Genomic DNA, 20,800 nt, shown 5'->3' with positions numbered 1-20,800 from the left:
ATGACATATAAACATTTATTTTGTACTGCAGTTTGACTGCAATACACAACCCATATAATAACAATCTGAGATAACAGTGAAGTCTTTAACAGAGGGGCAAATATTCATTTCATACACATATGATGCATTTAAATAATAAAACAACACCTCTTCACCAGGCACTTGGGGTTGTTTGTTGTTTCCATATCAGCCTGCATCAGTCATTACCATATCCTGTCTATTACTGGAGTCAGTGTTTCTGGCGTGATAGCGCAGTCAGTCGCTCAGGGGAGCCCTCCAAACAAAACTCCAGCAGAGTTAATGCCACACAAATCACATATAGGAGGCATCCTCCCGTGTGCATGTGTCAGATACTGGAACAAACATCCGTCAAAGGTGAAAGGAATTAAACTGAAGTCGGCCTCCTCAGGGATGCTTCTTAGTGTACACCTCATGTTTCATATTACATTTCCCAGCATCATCGCTGATAAGGAAGAGTCAGAGGAATGGGATTAAAAATGCACGCAGTGAGGATGTGCTTTAACTGTGATCACTGCCTCATTACGAGGGAGTGACGCACGGCGGAGACACAGTGATGGATGAGTGGAAAACACATGATGGTATGCATGAGTGAACCCCGTGCTAAGGAAGTTAACGAACAGACAGTAAATCCTCGACCCCCTCTCTGTCCTGCCTCCACACACACACAGGGACACACAAGTAAACGGCTCATATATAAGTCTTTAAAAACGAGCCTCATCCCTACAGTACAAAAATATTAATGCCCATAATATTTAGCAGGGAAATTGAAAGCCAAAGGTCAAGTAGTCCTTCACCTTTCAATGGGTTTTTCAAAGCTACACGCAATCAAGAGTCACAGGAGATTAAATGGCCCAGGCTGCACCTTATGTGAGTGAGAGCAGACGTGTTTGGATGAGATGATCTTCAAAGCAGACATTCAAAGTTCAGCACGGTCTCACTTTCACACCGCCGGCAGCTCTACAGGAGCGACACCGCCTCCAGGTTTTCCTTGATTATTGTGTCCATGACCACCTGGAAGACGACCTGGATGTTGGAAGTGTCGGTTGCCGTGGTGAAGTGGTGGTAGATGAGTTTGCTGGGTGTGGCGTTGAGGGAGACGAAGGTGGCGGCAATAAAGCGGGCGGCCGAATCCACATCGCAGTCTGCACCTGGTGGAGAGATGAGGTGGAGGTGAATCATCTGGATGTGAATTCATAAAAGACAGAGAGGAGAAATATGAGGGGAACATGACTGTACATGTCAAAGACCTATGACTGTATATGACATCATCATCAACAGGGATGCTGTGGAGCTACAGTGATCTGCTTTATTTTCTACACTCCACCTCTGCACACAGGATAATTTGAACTCGTAATTAAAAGGGCCAGTTTGTTGAATTCAGGGAGATCCATGAGGACTGTAAGTAAAGATGGACTAACTCCATGATGATGATGTCACAAAAAGCTGTTTTGATTCTCCATGTGGAGGCTGTGGTCGTTGCCATCTTGGCAGGATCTGACTCCACATAATATGATGCTAATGCAAAGTGGTGGCAAGTGATGCCTTGGTGAATAGGAAGCAACAAAATCAGGCTTTAACATGGAGGTCTATGGAAACCAAATCCTTTTTTTGAAGCCAGCCTCATGTGGTCACATGAGGTACTGCAGTTTTTTTTTTTCACTTCAGCATTTTGTTTTTTAGCTCTAGAGGTTGTTGCTTGGAGATCGATCAGCAGAGACATAGGGAGTGGGTCCTCAGTCCATCCATATTTCTATAGCTGCCCAAACAGAACACACCAAACACTGGTTTAAGCTCCTGCAAGGGATGGGTTGGTTGCATTCTCCATCTTCACCACTAGTGGCCACTAACTCCTGCACACTGGTCCTTGCCATGAAACTGTGGAGCCAAACTGTTGAGTAAACTGATAAGTGTGATGTACTTAGTTACTTTGTACATCTGTTACTATGCCAACAGAGGAATGATCTGATGCATGACTGGTTGATTAATGCACTCTTCTAATCAGGTCGTGGGGGACAAATGGTTGCGAGCCACAGTATGAGAATCGGCATCATATCTGAGGTCAGAGTGAAATGGACGCTTGCTCTGCTGGCTGACCCCAATCCCAAGTGTTTTAGCATTTTTATTGACATTTGCATGAGAGCAGAGGGGACGTCGCCCCTGTTGAGCCAACCGAGACAAGGGGAAGCGAAATACTGAGCAGATCCCCCAAACTAACACAGCGTGTAGGGGGACCAAGAGCTTAGCATCAGTCGGTCTGAGGATGCTGGTCCTTCCGTTGATATACAGTTTTTTATCTTACATATGATTAGCTGTTCAAGATACGTTGTTTTTTTTCCTTAATGCATGATAATGTGCAATAAAATAAAAAAAAATTCCAGCTGCAGTAACACAGCCATATATATTACAAACAGGCAAGTTGAATAAGACAAAGTAAGAAGTGACCAAATTTCCACCTCTTTGCCACGATTAAACAGGAGTTAGGCAGTCAGGCGCTGCCAGGATGGACCTGGGTGGCGAGTTCTTCAATAACTTATGGGTGACGTCATGGACAGTTGATCCATCTTTATTTATAGTCTGTTTTAACACGTCTATGTGGGTGTAAGCAAGCAAAACCCCATCAATCTCAGCCCTACCTTTAAACTGTGGCAGGTATAACCGCAGATGTCGTCCAGAGTGTAAAATCTTGTCTTGAAAAAGGTCTATCTTGTTCATGAATAAAATCTGCAATAAACAGAAAACAAACAATCAGCAGAGGAAACTCATCACAGCCCAAAGGCCTCCTCTCCTGTGGAAAAAGGATAATCAATCCAAAAGATCATGAGAATCCAGAAACTGCTGATTTGATTTGGTGACTCCAGTCCGTGGCGCAGCAATAACTACCCGAATAATGGAACCAATAATAGTCACATTTATTGTCACTTACAGATAATCATGTAAAAGGCAAAAATCAATAGCAGTGTTGATACACTTGATGGAGTGACGATGGCGGATCAATGACTTCGTTCCACGCCTCAGTGTGCAATCAATCCTTCACACAGTCTGCACCAACGGCTTCCATGAATCTGTCTTTCTGTCGCCACAGCACACTTTCATGCTTTGTAGTCAGACCAATTAAAACTGTGACCAACTTCTCCCTCATCTGAAAACCGCACACACTCACAGCCCGTCATAATAACAAGGGAGGGATCAGGTGGAGCAGATTTTCAATGAACAGGCTACAGAGCAACACCTACCTGTGTAATTATCACTGACCAGCCACAGTAAGGAGTTAATTGAGGTGGAGGTTACGAATTTTCCTCCCACATAAAAAAAAGGTATCATGAAACACTGTTGTTTAATGAGCCTGTTAGCCATGTTAACATGCAGCCCCACACATAAACCTGCTCATAAACACGTCACACACAGACATTTAATTGCCCATTTAGCTCTAATGAAGCTTTAAATAAGTTTTTTTATGCCTCTGTGCTATAGTTAAAAATTTCAGGTTAAATAATAATAATAATAATTGAAACCTTTATTAGTCCCACAATGGGGAAATTGCTCAAGGCAGCCCAGCAAAGAGCGCCATACACCAGTGAGTACACTGGAGGCTATGCAGGTAAAGTGTCTTGCCCAAGGACACACACCAGTGACTAGGGAGGAGTTGGGATCGAACCACCAACCTTCCGGTTACGGGACAACCCTGCTATACCGCTGCGCCACTGCTGCCCACAAAGAGATTTTCTGCTAAATTAAGTTATTGGTTCAAATTCCGCCCTAAAACTTCAGTCCAGACTCTGACCGGACTGAAAAGCTTCTAAAATAAAATGTGGAGCAACAATGTGCAGTGACTCAAGTAGGCTTCAAAACTGAACAGCCTCATTACATGGTAGTTTTTAATGTGATTATTTACCGGAAATGTGGAATGGAAAAACAGAGTGAGAAGGGGGAAAATGTCACCCTGCCGAAGCTCCCCCTAATTAAACTCGCTGGTTAATTGCGAGTGACAGAGGACGCGGAGACAAAAAGGGCCGAGGCCGCGTGGAAACAGCATTTATCAAACACATTAGTGTTATTCTCGTCTCATAATGTCACAGAGAACAAACAGAGAGCTACAAAGGGGGTTTAGCTCGTTTCTCCTGGAGTCATCTGTGTGCTCCAAGCTGTCAGGCTGAGGGGACGGGGTGGACGCCGCTGTCTGTCTCATCACTTTAAAACAAAGCTGTCGTTGCTTTCCTGTCATGACATATTCAAATGCATTGTTAGGAAGTTTTGTAAAGTTTAGGTAGTGATGGTGAGCCTCTAACTTTTCCTGTAGAACCATCGTTACAGATGGATATCTGTTTTTTTTTTTCCCTTCAAGCATGAATCAAGTCAGCGAGGTGAGTTTGTCCAATGCAAAACAAATGACGTTTTATCCCTGAGGTCTCTTATGGGACGTGGTCACAGAGGTGTTTTAGGAGTGTAGCATTAGGTGCCTGATGGGACTTTGGGAACAACTGGCCACAGCAGGGACAAACACTTCTCTGGCTGTCTGCTCCTGGATTTTAAACCAGGCCAACATGAAAGCTCATTTTCCTTCCTTTATGTTTTAGTGCTTATTTCCTTTCCTCCTGAGGTGAGGAGAGTGATCAATTTCTCACCATTGATGTGCTGCGGAAGAAGACGTTATTGCAGATGGAGGAAAAGAGCTTCATGCTCTCCTGAAGACGATTCTGCAGAGAGAATAACGACAATAACACCGTCAAATGACTGCAGAGGAACGCAGAGAGCACAGTTTAAAACATAAGATAAAACAAAAAACACACTCCAAATGGCTGAGACTTTACAAGTTCCCTCTACTATCTGGAGACTGAGAGTGATTTTGCAGCTCGTACCATGGAGGGGTCTTCCACCAAAGTCATGTCGTATCCGCTGAGTGACACCACAAACAGCACCGCCCTGACGTCTTCAAAACAACCGATCCACTTCCTCCGCTCTGTCCTCTGGCCTCCAACGTCGTACATTCTGCACAGACATGGACAAAGACAAAAAAGATTCAACAATACAACAGCACTCAGGGGGCTACAATCTGTGGAAGTAATATATACTGCAGTTCCTCTCATGGCCACTTGTTGACCTCCATGTTAAAATGTCTAACTTTAAAACAGAAGCATGTTTACAGTATGGTATAAAAACGGCTTTGGTTTAACTGTCTAAATTAAAGTTCATAATAGGCATTGAAGCTCGGTGGATGCCATGTCAGACTGCTGTTCACTGGAATTAGCACTGTCAAAATGGCAGCCATCACACAAAACATTTTAAAAAACTGCTTGGTGACTTCACAACGGGTTCGTTCATGCTCAAGTAGCTAGTGGTCTTTTCTCAAAGATGGAGGAATGACTGGAGCACCATTACACGGCAAATCTTCCCTCAGAAGTTCCCCTGTGGTTTTTTTCAGGGCTGTTTTGGGGTAGGTACCTTGAAACGGCCCTGAAACTGGCAACGTGGGGCTCAGTGGTCATTGCAAAGATGGACTAAAGAAAACCCGCAAAGTTGTCCCGCAATGGGGAAATTGCCATGACAGCTCTTGATACCAAAGCTCTCTGGAGGCTGGCTGCAGTATGGTCATAAAGCATGTCATTAAACGGTGATCATTAGCTGATCTGCGTTCAAGTGCTCACTTGTTTCAATGCATTGGTATTTAATTGGTTAAAAAGGAGAGGGTAACATCGTGGTGAGCAGCTAATGAAACAGCTGTTTGGATGGATGGATGCAACAATGCAGGTTGGAACCATTTTGTCCGTCTGTGTATACATTTGTTTATTTCTGTGATGCAAAAGAACGAAAAAGATGGAAAGGACGATCAAAGATACACTAAAGACAGCATAATCCCTGTACTTTTAACTTATTACTTTGGTTGATTACTTCACATTATGAGCCGTGTGTGTCCTGGATGCACAAACACTGAATTACAGGCTGTTTCTGCAAATAATTCCATCAACAAGTAAAGCTGTAAAACCAAATTTAATCAGGTCAAACAGAAGCTCACGTAGAGGAAGACCAGACCACCACACTCGATCAGAAACATTCAGGAGAGAAAAACTGACACACAGCATAACACAGAATAATATTACTGAAACATTATCCTCAAGTCAGTCTGTGTTATAGCACTAATAACATGTTTGATCATTGATCAGGGTCACAGGAGGCAGCGCTGTGCTTTGTGTGTGTGTTGGTAAGCATGTCAAATGACATCTCCTGAATTCAATTTCCAGTTGAAAAATGTGAGGCGGCGCCGTCTCTGCGTTCATGACCTTCCATACGGATGGTATAAGCTACACTGTAGTGCCAAGGGGTGACTCTAATCAATGACAGATTGTACTGGTTTGGGATAAGGTCAGGTATTTCTCAAATATGCAATTTATACTCACACACATACGTGAGAAGAAGAGAGTCGCATGTCTCTGCAGACCGGTTGTTTTCAATTTTAACCAAGACAATCACGACACAGCAGCACAAAGAGCGTAAAGGTCAGTGTTCTCCAGGAGAATGAGAGAGAGAAACACAACAGGAGTAAAAGCACAGAGAAGCACAGATCAGCTCAATCCACTTTCCAGAGCCAGATGTGCCATCTCTCACCTTCCATTCGAGCATCCATTGAGTTAATGCAGCTCTTTATTGAGAGGGGATGTGGAAGATGTGGAAACACGGCGAGGTAAATAAACAGGAACGGCAGCGCTAACATAAGGAAAGGAGTCACAATGGAAACTTTCCATGGAAATTGAAGCCAGGCAGAGAGCATATCAATGCTTCATTTCACAAGCCTACTAACAAGTCAGGTGCACAGCGACTACCTAATAACACACTCCTGTAATAGGTGTGCTCCCTTCAGCTTCCTCATCCTATTCAGTCCCCCCGCCTGCCTTCAAAAGGAGCCAATCATATCTAAGGCTGCGCTCACACTTCACTTCACCGGAGCAAAGCAGAATATTATCCTTTAGTCCTGGTTTTCTCATGTACAAATGTCATTGTTTTCATATATTCACGTTTTATGCAGTTTATGTGAGGCTGCCCCCATAGGACCCTTCTTTAGGTGTCTACTCGATAAAGGCGGGTTTTCCTTTGCCCTTACTTGCACTGGGTCTGGCTCTGGGTTTCTGCAGCATTGACTGAAGGAGGAGACATATTGGAATATTAGAGAAAAAAATGTGATTTCTTTCAATACAGCATCTTAGTCTACGTCTTCCTCCTGCTCCTCCCAGTCCTGCTGCTCAACCTCATCTACATTGTTGTAATTATCAGAACAGTTAATGTTAACGATGCAGGAAAAGACTCAGATTCTTATTAGACTGAGGGGTCAAAGACCAAACAGGACCGTGTCTGTATGCTAACGAGGCAGCGTGTCTCACACACACACACACAGGTTGATGAAAGCCTGTCATCCACTACACGGTAGATTAAGTGTGTGAATAATAACATAACACATTTATTGCCAATTCCAGGTGTCCTCCTTACAATAAAACGGCACGTTTGTTCAATCCCGCCAGATACAACTCATAGGTACGTTTCTGCTAACGACTTATGGATGTATTTTTTTTGGACATACAACATTAATGATGCCAATAAAAATCAAGCCAGACACTGATGACTACTGTACATTCTGGGATCGTTCTGTTTGCTCATAGAAGGTGTTTAATTATTGACATCATGACCATTTGGTCACATTCATTATTTAGTGTTTCTGAAGGAAGTTAAGTTTGAGGTTAAACATCATCCATATTTAATCATTCACTGTGTGTTTACTTCTACAGAAGATGCTTTCAAACAAGAAGGTAAAGCAACAGATGCTCATTTCTAAACGGTAACTATCTGCCATGATTTCAGCTGACATACATAAATCATGAAAAGGCAGGTTTGTTTTATTCTTCCTCTTTAGCAGGTCCATAAGTTCGAATGTTATCAAAGAAGTTGTCCGGAATCAATTAAACATCCATGTAGATATGAATTATTGATTTATTATTCAGTGGAAACTTCACTATTCATGTTTATTTCTTTTAATTGTTATGTTTTTATGTATTTATGTCTGCATGTTGAGCCAACCGGACGCATGCAAATACTGGAGAAAATGATACACAGGTAACGGCAAGAAATCTGCAGGTTTTAACAGCACACATCCTGCAACATGTCTGAAAGATTATAAAAGATTTCTAAAGACTCACAGCACTGATAACACTGGCACTGAAACATAAATCAATCCTTAGATAATAAAAGCAGGAGTGCAGGGCGCAGATGGTGGCACAGATGAGAAACCTTAAGTATGAACCAGCACAAGAGAGCAACGCAGTCACTGAGCCGAGGAAGATCGTTTCACATCGTCTCACAGCCACAAACACAGCTTCAGTGTTTACAGCACAGACCGAGGCAGAGCCGAAAACCAGATCACCATGATGGCCACAGCCGGACTACATGTGATGTCACCACAAACCTTAGAAATGACTCAGATTTCACATTCAAAACAACCTTCATTGATAAAAGTACAGACTCGTCTAAATCCTTTAATATCAAACTTGAAATAATTACACTAACTTATGCTAAGCTCTTCATCAACCCTCCAGGGCTTCATCTTTTCAAGTCAAACACAGAAACCTGCTCACACACACACACACACACACACACACACACACACCCGGTGCAGTGTGTCAATTAACTAAACCCAATTATGTATCTTCTCTAGAATTGAGGCAGATTAAAGAGAGGGTGTGTGAGACTGGGCTCCATCCTGCAGCACCACCTGGGACTCTGCCTCCATCATCACCACAGCAGAAAGAAACCAACAAAAAACAAAAAACAAACAGTTCTTCTTCTAAATGACGCAACCGGGAAGACTGCGAGGAAAAGGCAGCGTTTATCAGCACAGGATGACAGGTTCTGTTACGATCAAAGCATTTCAGAAACTTCTTCCTAAAGAGAAATACTTCTGTCAAATCAAGTCAAAGATCTGGCGCGTCATCCGGCATGCAGAGACGAGGGGCTCTTAGGTGTCACACCGATGCTCCAGAGTGAAGTCACAAGCTGACAAACGAGCTCTCTCTACGATGTTTGTATGCTAAACAGAGGCCGTATGAAAAGCTGCGGTAATGTGTTTTATTATTATAATTCCATATGAGACGTAATGTCGAGCAGGGATGAAGGACAGGCTGATATCGTGGTAGGATGAAGGAGGGGGAGCTCCTCAGGTGGATATTACTAAGAAAGAAGGATGAAGTAATAATAAGATTTTCATGAATTTGATGACAGATACGCTGTCAGAGGCAGCCAGGGCCTTTTATCCTGCCAATAAAAAATGTACAACCTACACTGTAGAAACTCAGCTCTCAGTGTTCTCTAATTTTAACCTTACTTTTAATAATTTCATGTTATTTCTCTAGTTTTAATGTTATGCTTGGCCAGCAAATAACCAGCTGTGATACAATACTGCTGTTTGAAATATTGACACAGGTCCTCTTCACCACATAAATAATAGAAAATAACTAACTACAACCGATCTTCTAGTCAACCAGTGAAGGTATGTTTTCATTTGTACTCAGAATCAGCCAGCACACCAAGTTTAGGAGGGGTCTTGGAGTTGTGTCACACATGCTGGCTCAAGTTGAGCCACACAAAATAAAGCAGGAACAGGACAAACACAGTAGGTTTAACACTATGCACACACTTAGTCTGGTCTCTGTGGGTTCCAGTTGGATATTACAGGTAGGGTAGGAGATTTTGAAAACTCAGTGAGAGTCAGCCAGATTTTGAAAGTAAACACACGCCCCTTTCTCTCGAAGCCACGCCTCCCAATCACATGTACGTGCATTACCTGAAGACGAGCTGCCGTCTGTGACTTCGGCCATCATGCACGTACCTCTCTGGTGCGCGCAGAGCAGGAAGAGAGTGACAACCAGCCAATACTCCGCACAGGGTCCACCCGGAGGATTGGCTGATGTTTTTAGCGTTTTATAGCTTCCACAGATGATTAATATTCTTCGTTTTAAAGCGAAACTGCCAAATAATTGCTTGCTATCGGATTGTAAAGAGAAGTTACACTAATTTAACAAAAAGTGAAATCACCTACCCTACCTTTAAGCTACATCTGGATGCATTTGGATACACTAACAATCAGAGAAACAAATCATGTGACGTAGGCCAGACTAGTATCAACAAAAAAACATCTGTGGACAGCAGCGTTCAGCGTTCAACCGACTGTTGTCGGTTTTGCTTTAAAAACTTGAAAACTCCAAGCCAGACCCATTCCACAGTAAGTATGACTGCCCAGGCTATAATAAAAACACCAAATAAAACATGAATTGTTATACTCCTGGGAGGTATTATGTTGGGTCATATATCCATCTGTCTGTATGTGTGAAGGTAAAACTAAGACTGGACTGTGGTGGTCAAAGTTAAAAGGTCCAAGTCACCCTCGCCTCGTGTTTTCCCCCAGACTTGTAAGCACAATATTTAAGCTTTGGAATTTGGTACAATGTTCAACAATGAACTGAATTTAATATTAGAGGATTAAAAGTCAACGTCACTGTTTTAGTTGTGAATAACAAAAACCTCCAGACTCAGAGAACAGTTTTTGCAGAACATTAAACAGTGAAGTCACTCACATGAATTTTATCTTTAAAACCAATGTATTATTTCATTAAAGATCACTATGACCTTTGACCTTCACTCAGCTTTATCTAAACTAAACATATGCTCCAAAATCTGAAGGACTTTCAGACACATTGAGTAAAAAAAGAAAAAGGATGTGACATCACAGCAAACTTTTACTTTTACTACCTTCTTTCACAATATTTCGCCAATTTTGATACGTCAAATAATTGATTAATGACAAGTGATGATGCAGATGACCTCAGAGCGCTCTTTACTTTTGATGTGAGTCAAAGTTATTCTTAAGGTATCATGTTCGGGCAGCCAGGCACATCTGCTGCAGTGGTTATTGTACAATTTTTCCTTGATATGTTTGTTTTGCATCAGTCACACTGCAGAGGTTCATTAAGTATCTACCTGCTGAGACCTCCAGAGGTTTCAGGAAATAGATGGAGTCATAAGAAGATGAAGATGAGGAGCTGGTATTATGTGACAGCGGACTCATTGATCACAGATGAATACGGTCACCTGACATCAACTCCTTGTCCTCTGCTGCTCCGCTGATAAGACTGAGCCACTGATGCTTCAGTGTGTGTGTGTGTAAAGCTAAATGATAGGTTCCATATCGACATATTGAATGAAGACACCCATCTTCATCTCACATCTCACATGGCTGTGGACAGAGATAAGAGTGGTACAGCTAAAGACGTGAAGTCGGTGTGAGTGCAGAGTGAATCATTGGTTCTGAGCAGCTTCATCCTACCGCATTACGTCTTCATAAAAAGTCGTGTGATACCTGAAAATGAGGTGGTTAACTTTGAACTGGGTTTCTATCACGCCCGTCGTCCTCAGCCGTACTCGCAGGACGTCGGTCTCTGTGGGCACGTAGTCTGTGGATGTGATGCGGGCCATGTTCTCGAAGAAACTGTGAAGAGAAGAAGAGGAGGAGAGAAGGTTAAAAGGCAGAGGAGAAACAAGGAGAAGGAGGAATTAATAACTTGCAGACAAACTTCAGATCAAAAGCAATAAAATCAGGTATCAGTTCTGGGTGTGTAGGCTCGCATACTGTGAGTGTGTGTGTTGTGGCTGTGTCAGATGCCAGGTGGCGGGTAGGGTGCGCAGCGATAAGGCTGGAGCCCCGGGGGGCGCAGAAGTTCATCACGATGAATATTCACACTGTGGTTTACCATAATAACACTCTGAGGCTAAGCTTTCAAACACAGATAAGCTATTAACACAGTTAGTGTAATCAACGGTATCATGTGTGTGTGTGCATGCACTCAGTGACACACACACACACACACACACACACACACACTTGGGCATCTCCACCTATCTGAACTGACTGTGACATTCTCAGCTAGTCATCCTGAATCAGTTTCTTGGACAGCGACACACATCCTGCTGCTTAAAAAACACACTGCCTGCCGCACGCTGCACACGGCAACAACAACACGCCACAGTGCGTTTGCACTTCTGCTGTTGTGAGGACCATTCAGAGAGGTCATTTCACAAGAGGGTTATTCATCGCCGTCTTGGCACAGAAAAAAGTTTTACAGAAATACACTAAGAACCAATCATTTGGATCCTTTTGTGACCAGAGATATCTAAATGAAAGCTAGATTTTAACTCTTTGTGTTGTGCACACATGATTTTTAACACGTTTGATGAGAGCAGAAAACCAAAATAAAAGAAACGGAAGGTAAAAGTCTTCTCCGAGTCATCAAAAGGGTATATTATGTTTTTTTTCTTTGCCCAGGAAAATAACTTTCTCTGCCTTGATTTTGGAATATGTATTTAATCTTGTCCTTAAAAATTTATGTCATTTTTTACGGTAGAGTGACTGAGAACACACAAAAAAATGATCACTTCTCTCTCTCCTTTGGGCAACGTCTCCAGCAACCTCTGTGAGGAATATCTGGCTTACTTACTAATCTCGATTACTAATGTCTGCGTGTCACTTCATGCAGCTTTAAAAGTCAGACAGCAAGATTAAGGAGGAGATGCTGAAGTGCTTTCTGAAGTCAGAGGGTGATCATTTTCTGTGTGTTTGTCACTTAGTTAACACTAAAATGTGCTTTAAAGACGGTTCTGGCCTCCACCTCATCTGTTATGTTTCTGTTGTGTTAGCTGAGATCAGAGAGGACTGATCATCATGGCAAAGGAGCTACCTGATGGGCGGCCAACAAGCCAGCAAATTAGCCCTTCAATCTAATCAATAATGTTGCAGCAAAAAAAATCAATTCAAGCACTCCAACAATCTGTGTGTAATTACACCTAGATTGCTTAACCACAACAAAAAAGACCCCAGTCTGCAGAGGAGAATCTAGAGGACGTGCTAAGGTCCTCACAGGTGGAGTATTTGTACAATGTGTGTGTTTATGTGGGGAGCAGAGGGTGGCAGTGACGATCGGTGGTTCTCGGTTGGAATCAAGGGGCCTGTCGGTGTAGATATCCCCAGACCCGAGGCCTCGCACTGGTTCAGAGGATGAGAACAGACAGCCTCCTGCTGGGTCTCAAGTTCTGCATCTCTCCTACACACACACTCAAATAAACACACACACACACACACCGTCTGAACTGCACTGGCTTCTTATATTCAGCCTTCACTTCTTAACTTTCACTGCTGCGCCTGCTCACATGTGACCTCGCTTTAAATGTGAACAATTTTTAATTTCTGTTATTCACATCCCTAAGATGGAGTTTTTTTAACCTCCACTCACATATTTGGAGTTTTAATGGCTGTGAGCGCATTCAGAACGACTGTGGCCCGTCTCCCTCCCTCTTTGCTCTCTGCAGACGTTGACACCCAGTGACAGCGAGCAGACGGCCGAGCATCAGCTGCTTAGTCCAGCTAATTAGACCCCCGCATCTCATCAGCTCAGCGTGAGCGTGTGCTGGAAGGGTACTCACTACAGCGCAGAGTCATTGAGCTCGTACTCATATCCCCGGGCGGCTGCGGCCCGCACCCCCTGGTCGGCCCACAGACAGGACAGGGCATGGTTCAGGAAGGGAAACATCACCTGGTCTTCATCAAAACACCTCCCACATGACAGGACAGAATGGGCGTGGACCTGTGTGGACGACAGGAAGACAGGAATATGGATGGATGGATGAGCAGGATGGAGGGGAGGGCAGATGGAAAAAAGGATGTAAGTCTAAACAACAGAAAAGTTTATGAATCTGTCTCTGCTCTCTAGACTGATTTATCAGTGTGCACAAACACATGAAAAAGCGCACACACACACACATCCGTGACAATTAATAGAGGAAATACTTTGGTCATTATCTCCAGCAGGATGTGCCGAGTGGGTGGATAAAGTATGAGCGCTCATAACTTTGACAATAAAGTTAAAATCAAATTAAGTCACACAATCAACCCACCCCCTTATCACCCAACTTTCTGCTCTGCCTTTATGCACATGGTTGTGCTACAGCGCTGAGATGCTGCTCTCTAGTGGCCATCTAGGTGCAGTGCAGGAAGAAGCAGCATAAAGGGAGGATATGGAGAAAATCCTGATACCTTGTTCCTGCTGTTTGCTAGGTTGATGCGGAGGATGCCCATTCCATGGAGGACAAACTTCATGGATGTCAGGAGGTTATCGAGCACCGCTGGCTGCCAAAGATAAAGAGTTCAGAGGTCAAGTTCAGACAAGAAACGCTGCATAAATACTAAGAATCAAACAACAAAGCAAGAATCTCTACATTTTTGAAACTTTTCATTGACTTGAATAGTGCTTCAGAACAGGCATCACACCCGGAGGTCCATGAGGACATGGGGGTGGTGTTCCTCATTACAACATGGTGAAGAAGCAGGCTGCTAAATGGAAGATGACCCAAATCCAGAAGGTCAGCTACTGAGCTGGAAAGTGTCTAATCACAACCAATGGTCCTATGTTTCCCTATATGTTGTTTGCCTATGTTAGCCCTGCGAAGGGCTGGTGACCTGTTCAGGGTGTGAGCCCATTGACAGCTGGAATATGCTCCACATCACAGGGGCCCACTGCACTGATCTCAAGAAAAAACAGAGATGATTTAGTGTAGCATGCTGGCAAGAGGAGCGTTTTCCTCCTGTACAAGGATCCAGCCCACAGGTCCACAGTGGTGATAGCTGCCATCCAAGAATGTGGATTTGAGTTCCAAAACAAAGAGCTTCAAGACCCTAAGATTCTTCACAAGGACAGACACTCTTCTTATTTACTTAATCTAGTTAATAAGTACAGTGCCGTGTTTTTGCGTAGGTTGTCATCATATTTTGGCTACACTTTAACAGCATACCGGAAAAGCAGGTATGGGGGGCCCCCAAGGCTGTAAGGGGGGCCCCGAGGAAACCTCTGAGATTAGAACCAGATGATTCCAATCTGAGAAATGGACTCAATTAAGTTAGAAAACAGCTGGCGCTACAGTGTCAGTGTGTGTGAGTGTGTGTGTGTGCATCCATCAGAAATCAGAAAGGGTTAAAAAGTATAAAATAAACACCTGTAAACTGAACAGAGAACACTGCAGAGGTGAACAGTGTGTGTGTCTTACTCTGTCACTCCAGCTGAAGATAAGCTTCACATTCCATCACGATTCTATCACAGTCTGGTTGCTCTTCTCTGAGTGTGTGTGTGTGTGTGTGTGTGTGTGTGCAGACTGAGTTACGTTGCTCTCTCAGTGAAATGTGTGAGGTGAGATAAGTGTGTGTGAGGTGACAGAACTTCATCTCAGGAGGAGAGTCGGGCTGAAACCTTTGCTGACAGCGCTGCATTGATTTGTGTCAGGAATAAGCTGCTTTGTGTGTCTCCCTCTTCTGTCGTCTGGAGATACGCAACTTAATTTCTCAATAAAATGTGTTGCATAATAACAACATCACATTCTTATGGTCTCAAAAACAATAAAAGCAGACCTTTATGCTGCAGTTTCCTTCTTTTTACGACCATAAACATCAGTTCAAATCTGGATGTTTGATGTAGGGATGAAACAATCTAAACTCAGGCGGCAGCTAAACAACAACAGCATGAGCAGAGGAGCATAGAACACTTTTGATAAATATATATTGAGTCAAAATAGTGATGATGTCTTTAGATTTGAGAGGTTTTGACTGTCATTTCCATGTTTTCTGCAACATTCAGGCACTGTTTTAACAGTGATTAACAGCTGCTGCTTGTGATGCATGTCAAACAGGCCAGAAAGTGCAACGAAGCTGATGAAGTGTGAACTCTGCTTATCTTACTGTAAAATATAAAACAGAAGTGCCAAGAATGACAGTCCAACAGTCACCAAGCAGCGATGCAGGGGTGGTCAACAAAGGGCAGAAGAGGGCAGTAGTTACAGAGAATTACTAGAGAGCTAAAGACCTGAGTCTTCCACACAGTGCTCAGAGTCTGAGTGGGAATAAATCAGGAGCCATTAACAGGGTCAGTACAGAGACAGATAACCATGCAACATACACACTAACTATCCTGGTGACTCTGGACTGAGGGAGTAATGTAGTAAAACACACACATACTGAACAACATATCAAACTGCTTGTGATAACAGCTTTGGAAATGTTTTCTATCCAAAGAAATGCAACTTTTTTTCCACAAATCGGCAGATTTGTGAGAAGGAGGGAGTCAAGGACACACACTGAATGTTGTCAGAAAACTCCGCAGGCAGGTCTATTGTTAGGTTCTATTGTGCAGGTGTGTCTGCTAATCTGTTCACCCCCTGGAGTTAAATAAAATGACTCTTCTCGGATGTCGCTGATCCAGATTTTCTATTTTTGTGTCTGCCTTCAGATTCTCTTTCCTTTTCCTTCCTTCACCTTTGTCCAACCTTTCCTAGTTTGTCCCTGTCTGACTCACAGCTTTTGGTATTGACAGGGAGGAGGAGGAGGAAGAGGAGGAGGAGGAGGTGACTGAAACTCCAGCAAAAATGATAAGTCCTGGAAACATTTGGAGCAGCCTGTTCAGGGAATGGAGCCCACAAGTAATCTGAACCTATTACCAGGAATATGTCACCTCTCAAAGCAAACTGACACCCTGTTTTCTCCAGTGTGTGTGTGTGTGTGTGTGTGTGAAGGAAGTTCATCAGACAGAAATCAACGGAGTCTGTTGCACCTTTTTCGACCTTTGTTTCCTGCTGGCGGTTTAAAGCATTGTGGGAACTTTGTGGTGCACGGTGCGTCAGCAGAGATATTATGAGTCTCGTAACAACAGCGTAATCTCTAAATCCATCCAGATACACTGAACTATTGTTCCTGTTCAGGTTGCTGTTGAGCTCTGAGCACGGAAAACCAGCAGCATTTGTCTTCTCCAGAGTATGTGGCTGAACTGGTGGAGGCCTGATACCTAATCATTAACCACAAACTGCTGTACTAACAATGTATAACTAAGCACACAAAGTGTGTTTGTGGGCTTTTACCTCCATTTTAACTTGATGAGAAGGTTTTAAGAACCATCACATTTTTCTAGGAACTTCACCTCAACAGAGATTCTCATACAAACACCTGAATCAACAAAAGATTCCAGGCTGAAGATTACAAATCGAGTTCATGAGCATTACCACTCCAACTGCACACACACACACACACACACACACAGACATAAGCAACAAGCACAGAGTTGTGTGTGTGTGTAGAAGAGAATGCAGGGAAAATCTCAGCCCATCAGACTCTCTGGAGTAAAAACAACACCATGGCCTCAGGCTGCAAATAAAAAAAGGATGAGACAAAGAGGAGCCCACTTGCCCTCCTGTCATGGTCCTAATGCAACACAAACCAGGCTGGCAGAGCCACAGGGAGGGATAAAGAGACAGAGAGGGAGAGAGAGAGGCTTCTTCAGGAGAAATATGGATTATAACCTGCTCAGTTTAAGGCAGGGTGGAGATGGTTACTACTGCAGTGGCTGACAGAAAAAAACAGCAGTTACTGCATCACAGATAAACACAAACGCACGTGTGAAACAATGTGTTTGATAAAGTACAATGACCTCATGCAGAGTGTGTGTGTGTGTGTGTGTGTGTGAGTGTGTGTGTGGAGATGAGGGCGTGTTTGTGTTTGCTGTGGGAGGATGGGACAGTCAGGGAAGGGACGGGAAGGGCGGGCCTGTGGGTTAGAGTCATTTTTCCACTTGAAAATAGGGGCGTCACCTGAGAACAAAAGCAAAGCCAACGGACACCAGAGACGACACATGAGATGTGTTGATGCATGTGTGTGCATGCGTACACATGTGAAATGTCTTTAAACCCTGCTGATGTATTCACCCACGCCATCCAATGATCTGCATCGGACTTTGACCCTCTTGTTCAGCCGTCAGAGTCAAATTTACATAAAATGGTTGCAGCAGCACCTCAGTGAAGTGAAGCATCTCCTGAGGATTGTGGGTCAGAACAGCTAGCAGGGCAGAGCTGGTTTGTGCGCTACAAAAACGGCTACAGATGTAGCAGAGCTTTCTGGTACTTTTGATACCCTGGTTACTCTTTTTCCTGACATGCTAGATAGTACAACCTGAACCCTTTCTCACATGATAAACATAAGGAGGCAAACTCCACAAAATGATCCGGTAGGTTTGGTCCAGTAGAACCATATGATCATTTTATTTTTGGGAATTGCTGGCTCAGCAGGTGGGAGTCTGGGTCACCTGACACGACTGCTGCTTTGTGGACCCGAAATTAGGGCTGGGCAGTTAATCGAAACCATATCGAAACCGACATTCATGCCCAGAAAGCGACGCAATGCACTTGTGGCGATTAATCATGTGTTTTGTGGCACAGTGGGATCATCAGTGGCTTGGGAGCAAGAGGTCCTGGGTTCGAACCGGCCTTTGGCGCAATAACCGATGATCGAGGACAAAGCGTCAATTAATCGCGGTTTTGATTTCAGGCAATATCGCAATCTGACATTAAACCCAAAATACGACGGACATCAAGAGTGCAACCCACTCATAGACCACCTTTACACATGAATGAGACCTCCATGACATCACACTAAAGATCAGCCTGGTGGCTCAGGCTGCAGCCATCTTGGCAGCGTCTTATTTTGCCTGATTCCCAGCAAACTTTGGAAATGAGGAGTCCAGGAGTCTGAGGATCACATCCCTCCTCCTCCCCGTCACTTCTGTTTTGTTCTTGTTTTCGGGGTTAGGCATTGAAGACTCGTGGTTGAGGTTTGGTGGTAAAAAACAGGGTGATGTTTAAGTAAAGTTAAAAAAAAAGTTCCATCTTTCCCAGCTGCCATGGTGACGAGTCCCACCACTATATGTTTTAATACATTAATACACATTACCTAAAAAAATGTTGATTTAGAAAGGTCAGCATAAGATGATGTGATACTTACATCACATTAAACACTGCACAGAAGCTCAGTAATCAGCCTGTTCAGAGGTTATCTCTCGAGTCCAATAAAGACAGAACGACGCCGCTGCTGACAGGACTGAGGCCGCAGAAAGAGACGAGCATGAGGAACATGCAGGAATGCATTCAAACCTCTCAGACAGACCTCTGTGCAAACAACAGGGAGCTCCGGCATCAGTGTGCGTGAGTATAATACTGTCCAGAGACCACAACAGAGGACACAAATGTCCCTCTGTTCAAATGTAGTTTTTTTCCTATGAATGTTAAAGCTTCACTTTTTAGCTTCACAGTCTGTTAGACTGTCAGTTAAAGGGAGGTTTGGGCCTGTCAGTCTTTTCTCTGTTGTTGAGCAGGTATCGTGATGAAGACCTAGCCTGTCATCACACACTCATTACAGAAAGGAGGAAAGAGAGAGAGAGAGAGAGAGAGAAACATACAGAAAAGAAGAAGAAAACGGGGAAGAGAGGGGAGATAAGCCCTCAGACACAAATCAGCTGAAGGGTGAAAACAGAGTGAAACTGGTGTGTTTGTGTGTTTCTGTGTGTGTTGAACCGTTTCCATTCTCCCCACCCCATCCTTACCCCTCGTACAACAGAGGAATTTGGCTTCCACTCACTCTCACGCACACACACACACACACACACACAGGAGGAAGAGCAGATGCGGGCCAAACCACTGCATACCAGCTTGGATCTGACCCCGGGTATCATGAGAAATCTCAGGAAAGCTATAAGCTTCACCTCGTTTTCCATTTCATCTCCATCACTGCTACTTCACCTAACTTTCATTTTAAAATGAGCCTGCAGCATCAACGACCTCCAGACAGACAGAGGAGGTTCTTCTGACATTAATGTAAACCTTTGTATACAAGCTTGGATTGTGTGTGTGTGTGTGTGTGTGTGTGTGTCCAACCTTAAAGCTGGTCAGCTCTTGCTTGGTGAAGCCATTACTGTGGATGATTTTCATCTGCTTGACCAAAGTGCTTTTGCCGCTCTCTGCTGCGCCTGTAGGAGGTGATGAGGTGGGTAAAATGCGTCTTTTTACGCATGTGTTCAGGTCTGTGCTCAGGTTTTATGCAAGAAGTATAAAGTTTAATGGTGGCTAAAAAGCAGGACTTAATTACAAATAATATGAGGGCCAAACTCAGGACATGTGTCAGTCTCACCTAGTAGGAGTATCTTGACCAGATTCATGTCGCGCTTGGCGCACTCGTACAGGTCTCTGTCTATCTTGGCACTGTGTGTCCTCGCCTTCTTCTCCTCCTCCGAAACTTCGGTACCGAGGCACAGTCCCATCCTGTGCGCTCATCTCCTCCAGGTCCGCGGCCAGAGAGGAAAACAAAAAGGAGGGGTAGTCCAAAAACTGGAATCAGTCCGAGTTTGTTTTCACCTTCAGCTGCATGCTCCAAAAAATCTGCTGCTGCTCCAAAACTCTGCTGAGATACCGTGCAGACAGGAGAGGGGGGAAAGTTCAAGCCATCTCCGAAACGGTCTTTAAAGAGTCGCTGTTGGTCACACCGAGCGGAAGAAACGGATTTTACGCATCACTCCGAGAATCTGCGGCAGATTTCAAACTCGGTCCTACCGCCTTGGCAAACTTCTCCTCACAGAGCCTCCTCCCACCAGCCTGCACCCAGATGGAAAACTTTCTGCACTTCCTTAGGAAGTGACGTCCCGGTGCCGCTCGCCTGTTTCACCTGTGCGTGGCCGAAAAACAAAAACTACATGTTTCAGTGGTGGATGGCATGTTTACTGAAGTACTGTACATAGTTACTATACTATACTGGTGATCGATACTCCCACAGGTGTTTCCAATTATCCTAACAGAGTACCGCACAAAAAACATATCTTATTGTTTTAAAGGTGCA

At 43.9% G+C, this 20,800-nt stretch overlaps 1 protein-coding gene across 1 annotated transcript; it reads right to left on the bottom strand.

Moving 5' to 3' along the window:
• Position 1: 1 nt before the first annotated feature.
• On the bottom strand, positions 2 to 20,572 carry gnav1 (guanine nucleotide binding protein (G protein) alpha v1). Its single transcript, XM_028411645.1, has 9 exons — positions 20,099 to 20,572; positions 19,846 to 19,937; positions 14,141 to 14,233; positions 13,531 to 13,691; positions 11,414 to 11,542; positions 4,878 to 5,007; positions 4,644 to 4,715; positions 2,655 to 2,742; positions 2 to 1,169 (listed from the first exon to the last, which is right to left on the bottom strand). The coding sequence occupies exons 1-9, from the start codon at positions 20,226 to 20,228 to the stop codon at positions 979 to 981; spliced, it is 1,086 nt and encodes a 361-aa protein (XP_028267446.1). The 5' UTR covers positions 20,229 to 20,572; the 3' UTR covers positions 2 to 978.
• Positions 20,573 to 20,800: the final 228 nt, after the last annotated feature.

The sequence above is a fragment of the Parambassis ranga genome, chromosome 1, assembly GCF_900634625.1.
Source record: "Parambassis ranga chromosome 1, fParRan2.1, whole genome shotgun sequence".
NCBI lineage: Eukaryota > Metazoa > Chordata > Actinopteri > Ambassidae > Parambassis > Parambassis ranga.
The sequence above is the reverse complement of the archived record's forward strand: the minus strand, read 5'-3'. Positions and strand labels throughout refer to the sequence as shown.

Excerpts from the sequence above, each read along its gene's own strand:
- gnav1 (XM_028411645.1), bottom strand. The coding sequence starts at position 20,228 with ATGGGACTGTGCCTCGGTACCGAAGTTTCGGAGGAGGAGAAGAAGGCG. Across the intron at positions 19,938-20,098 it reads GGTCAAGATACTCCTACTAG|GCGCAGCAGAGAGCGGCAAA; the intron begins GTGAGACTGACA and ends CACCTCCTACAG. Across the intron at positions 2,743-4,643 it reads TCTTCCGCAGCACATCAATG|ATTTTATTCATGAACAAGAT; the intron begins GTGAGAAATTGA and ends TGTTTATTGCAG.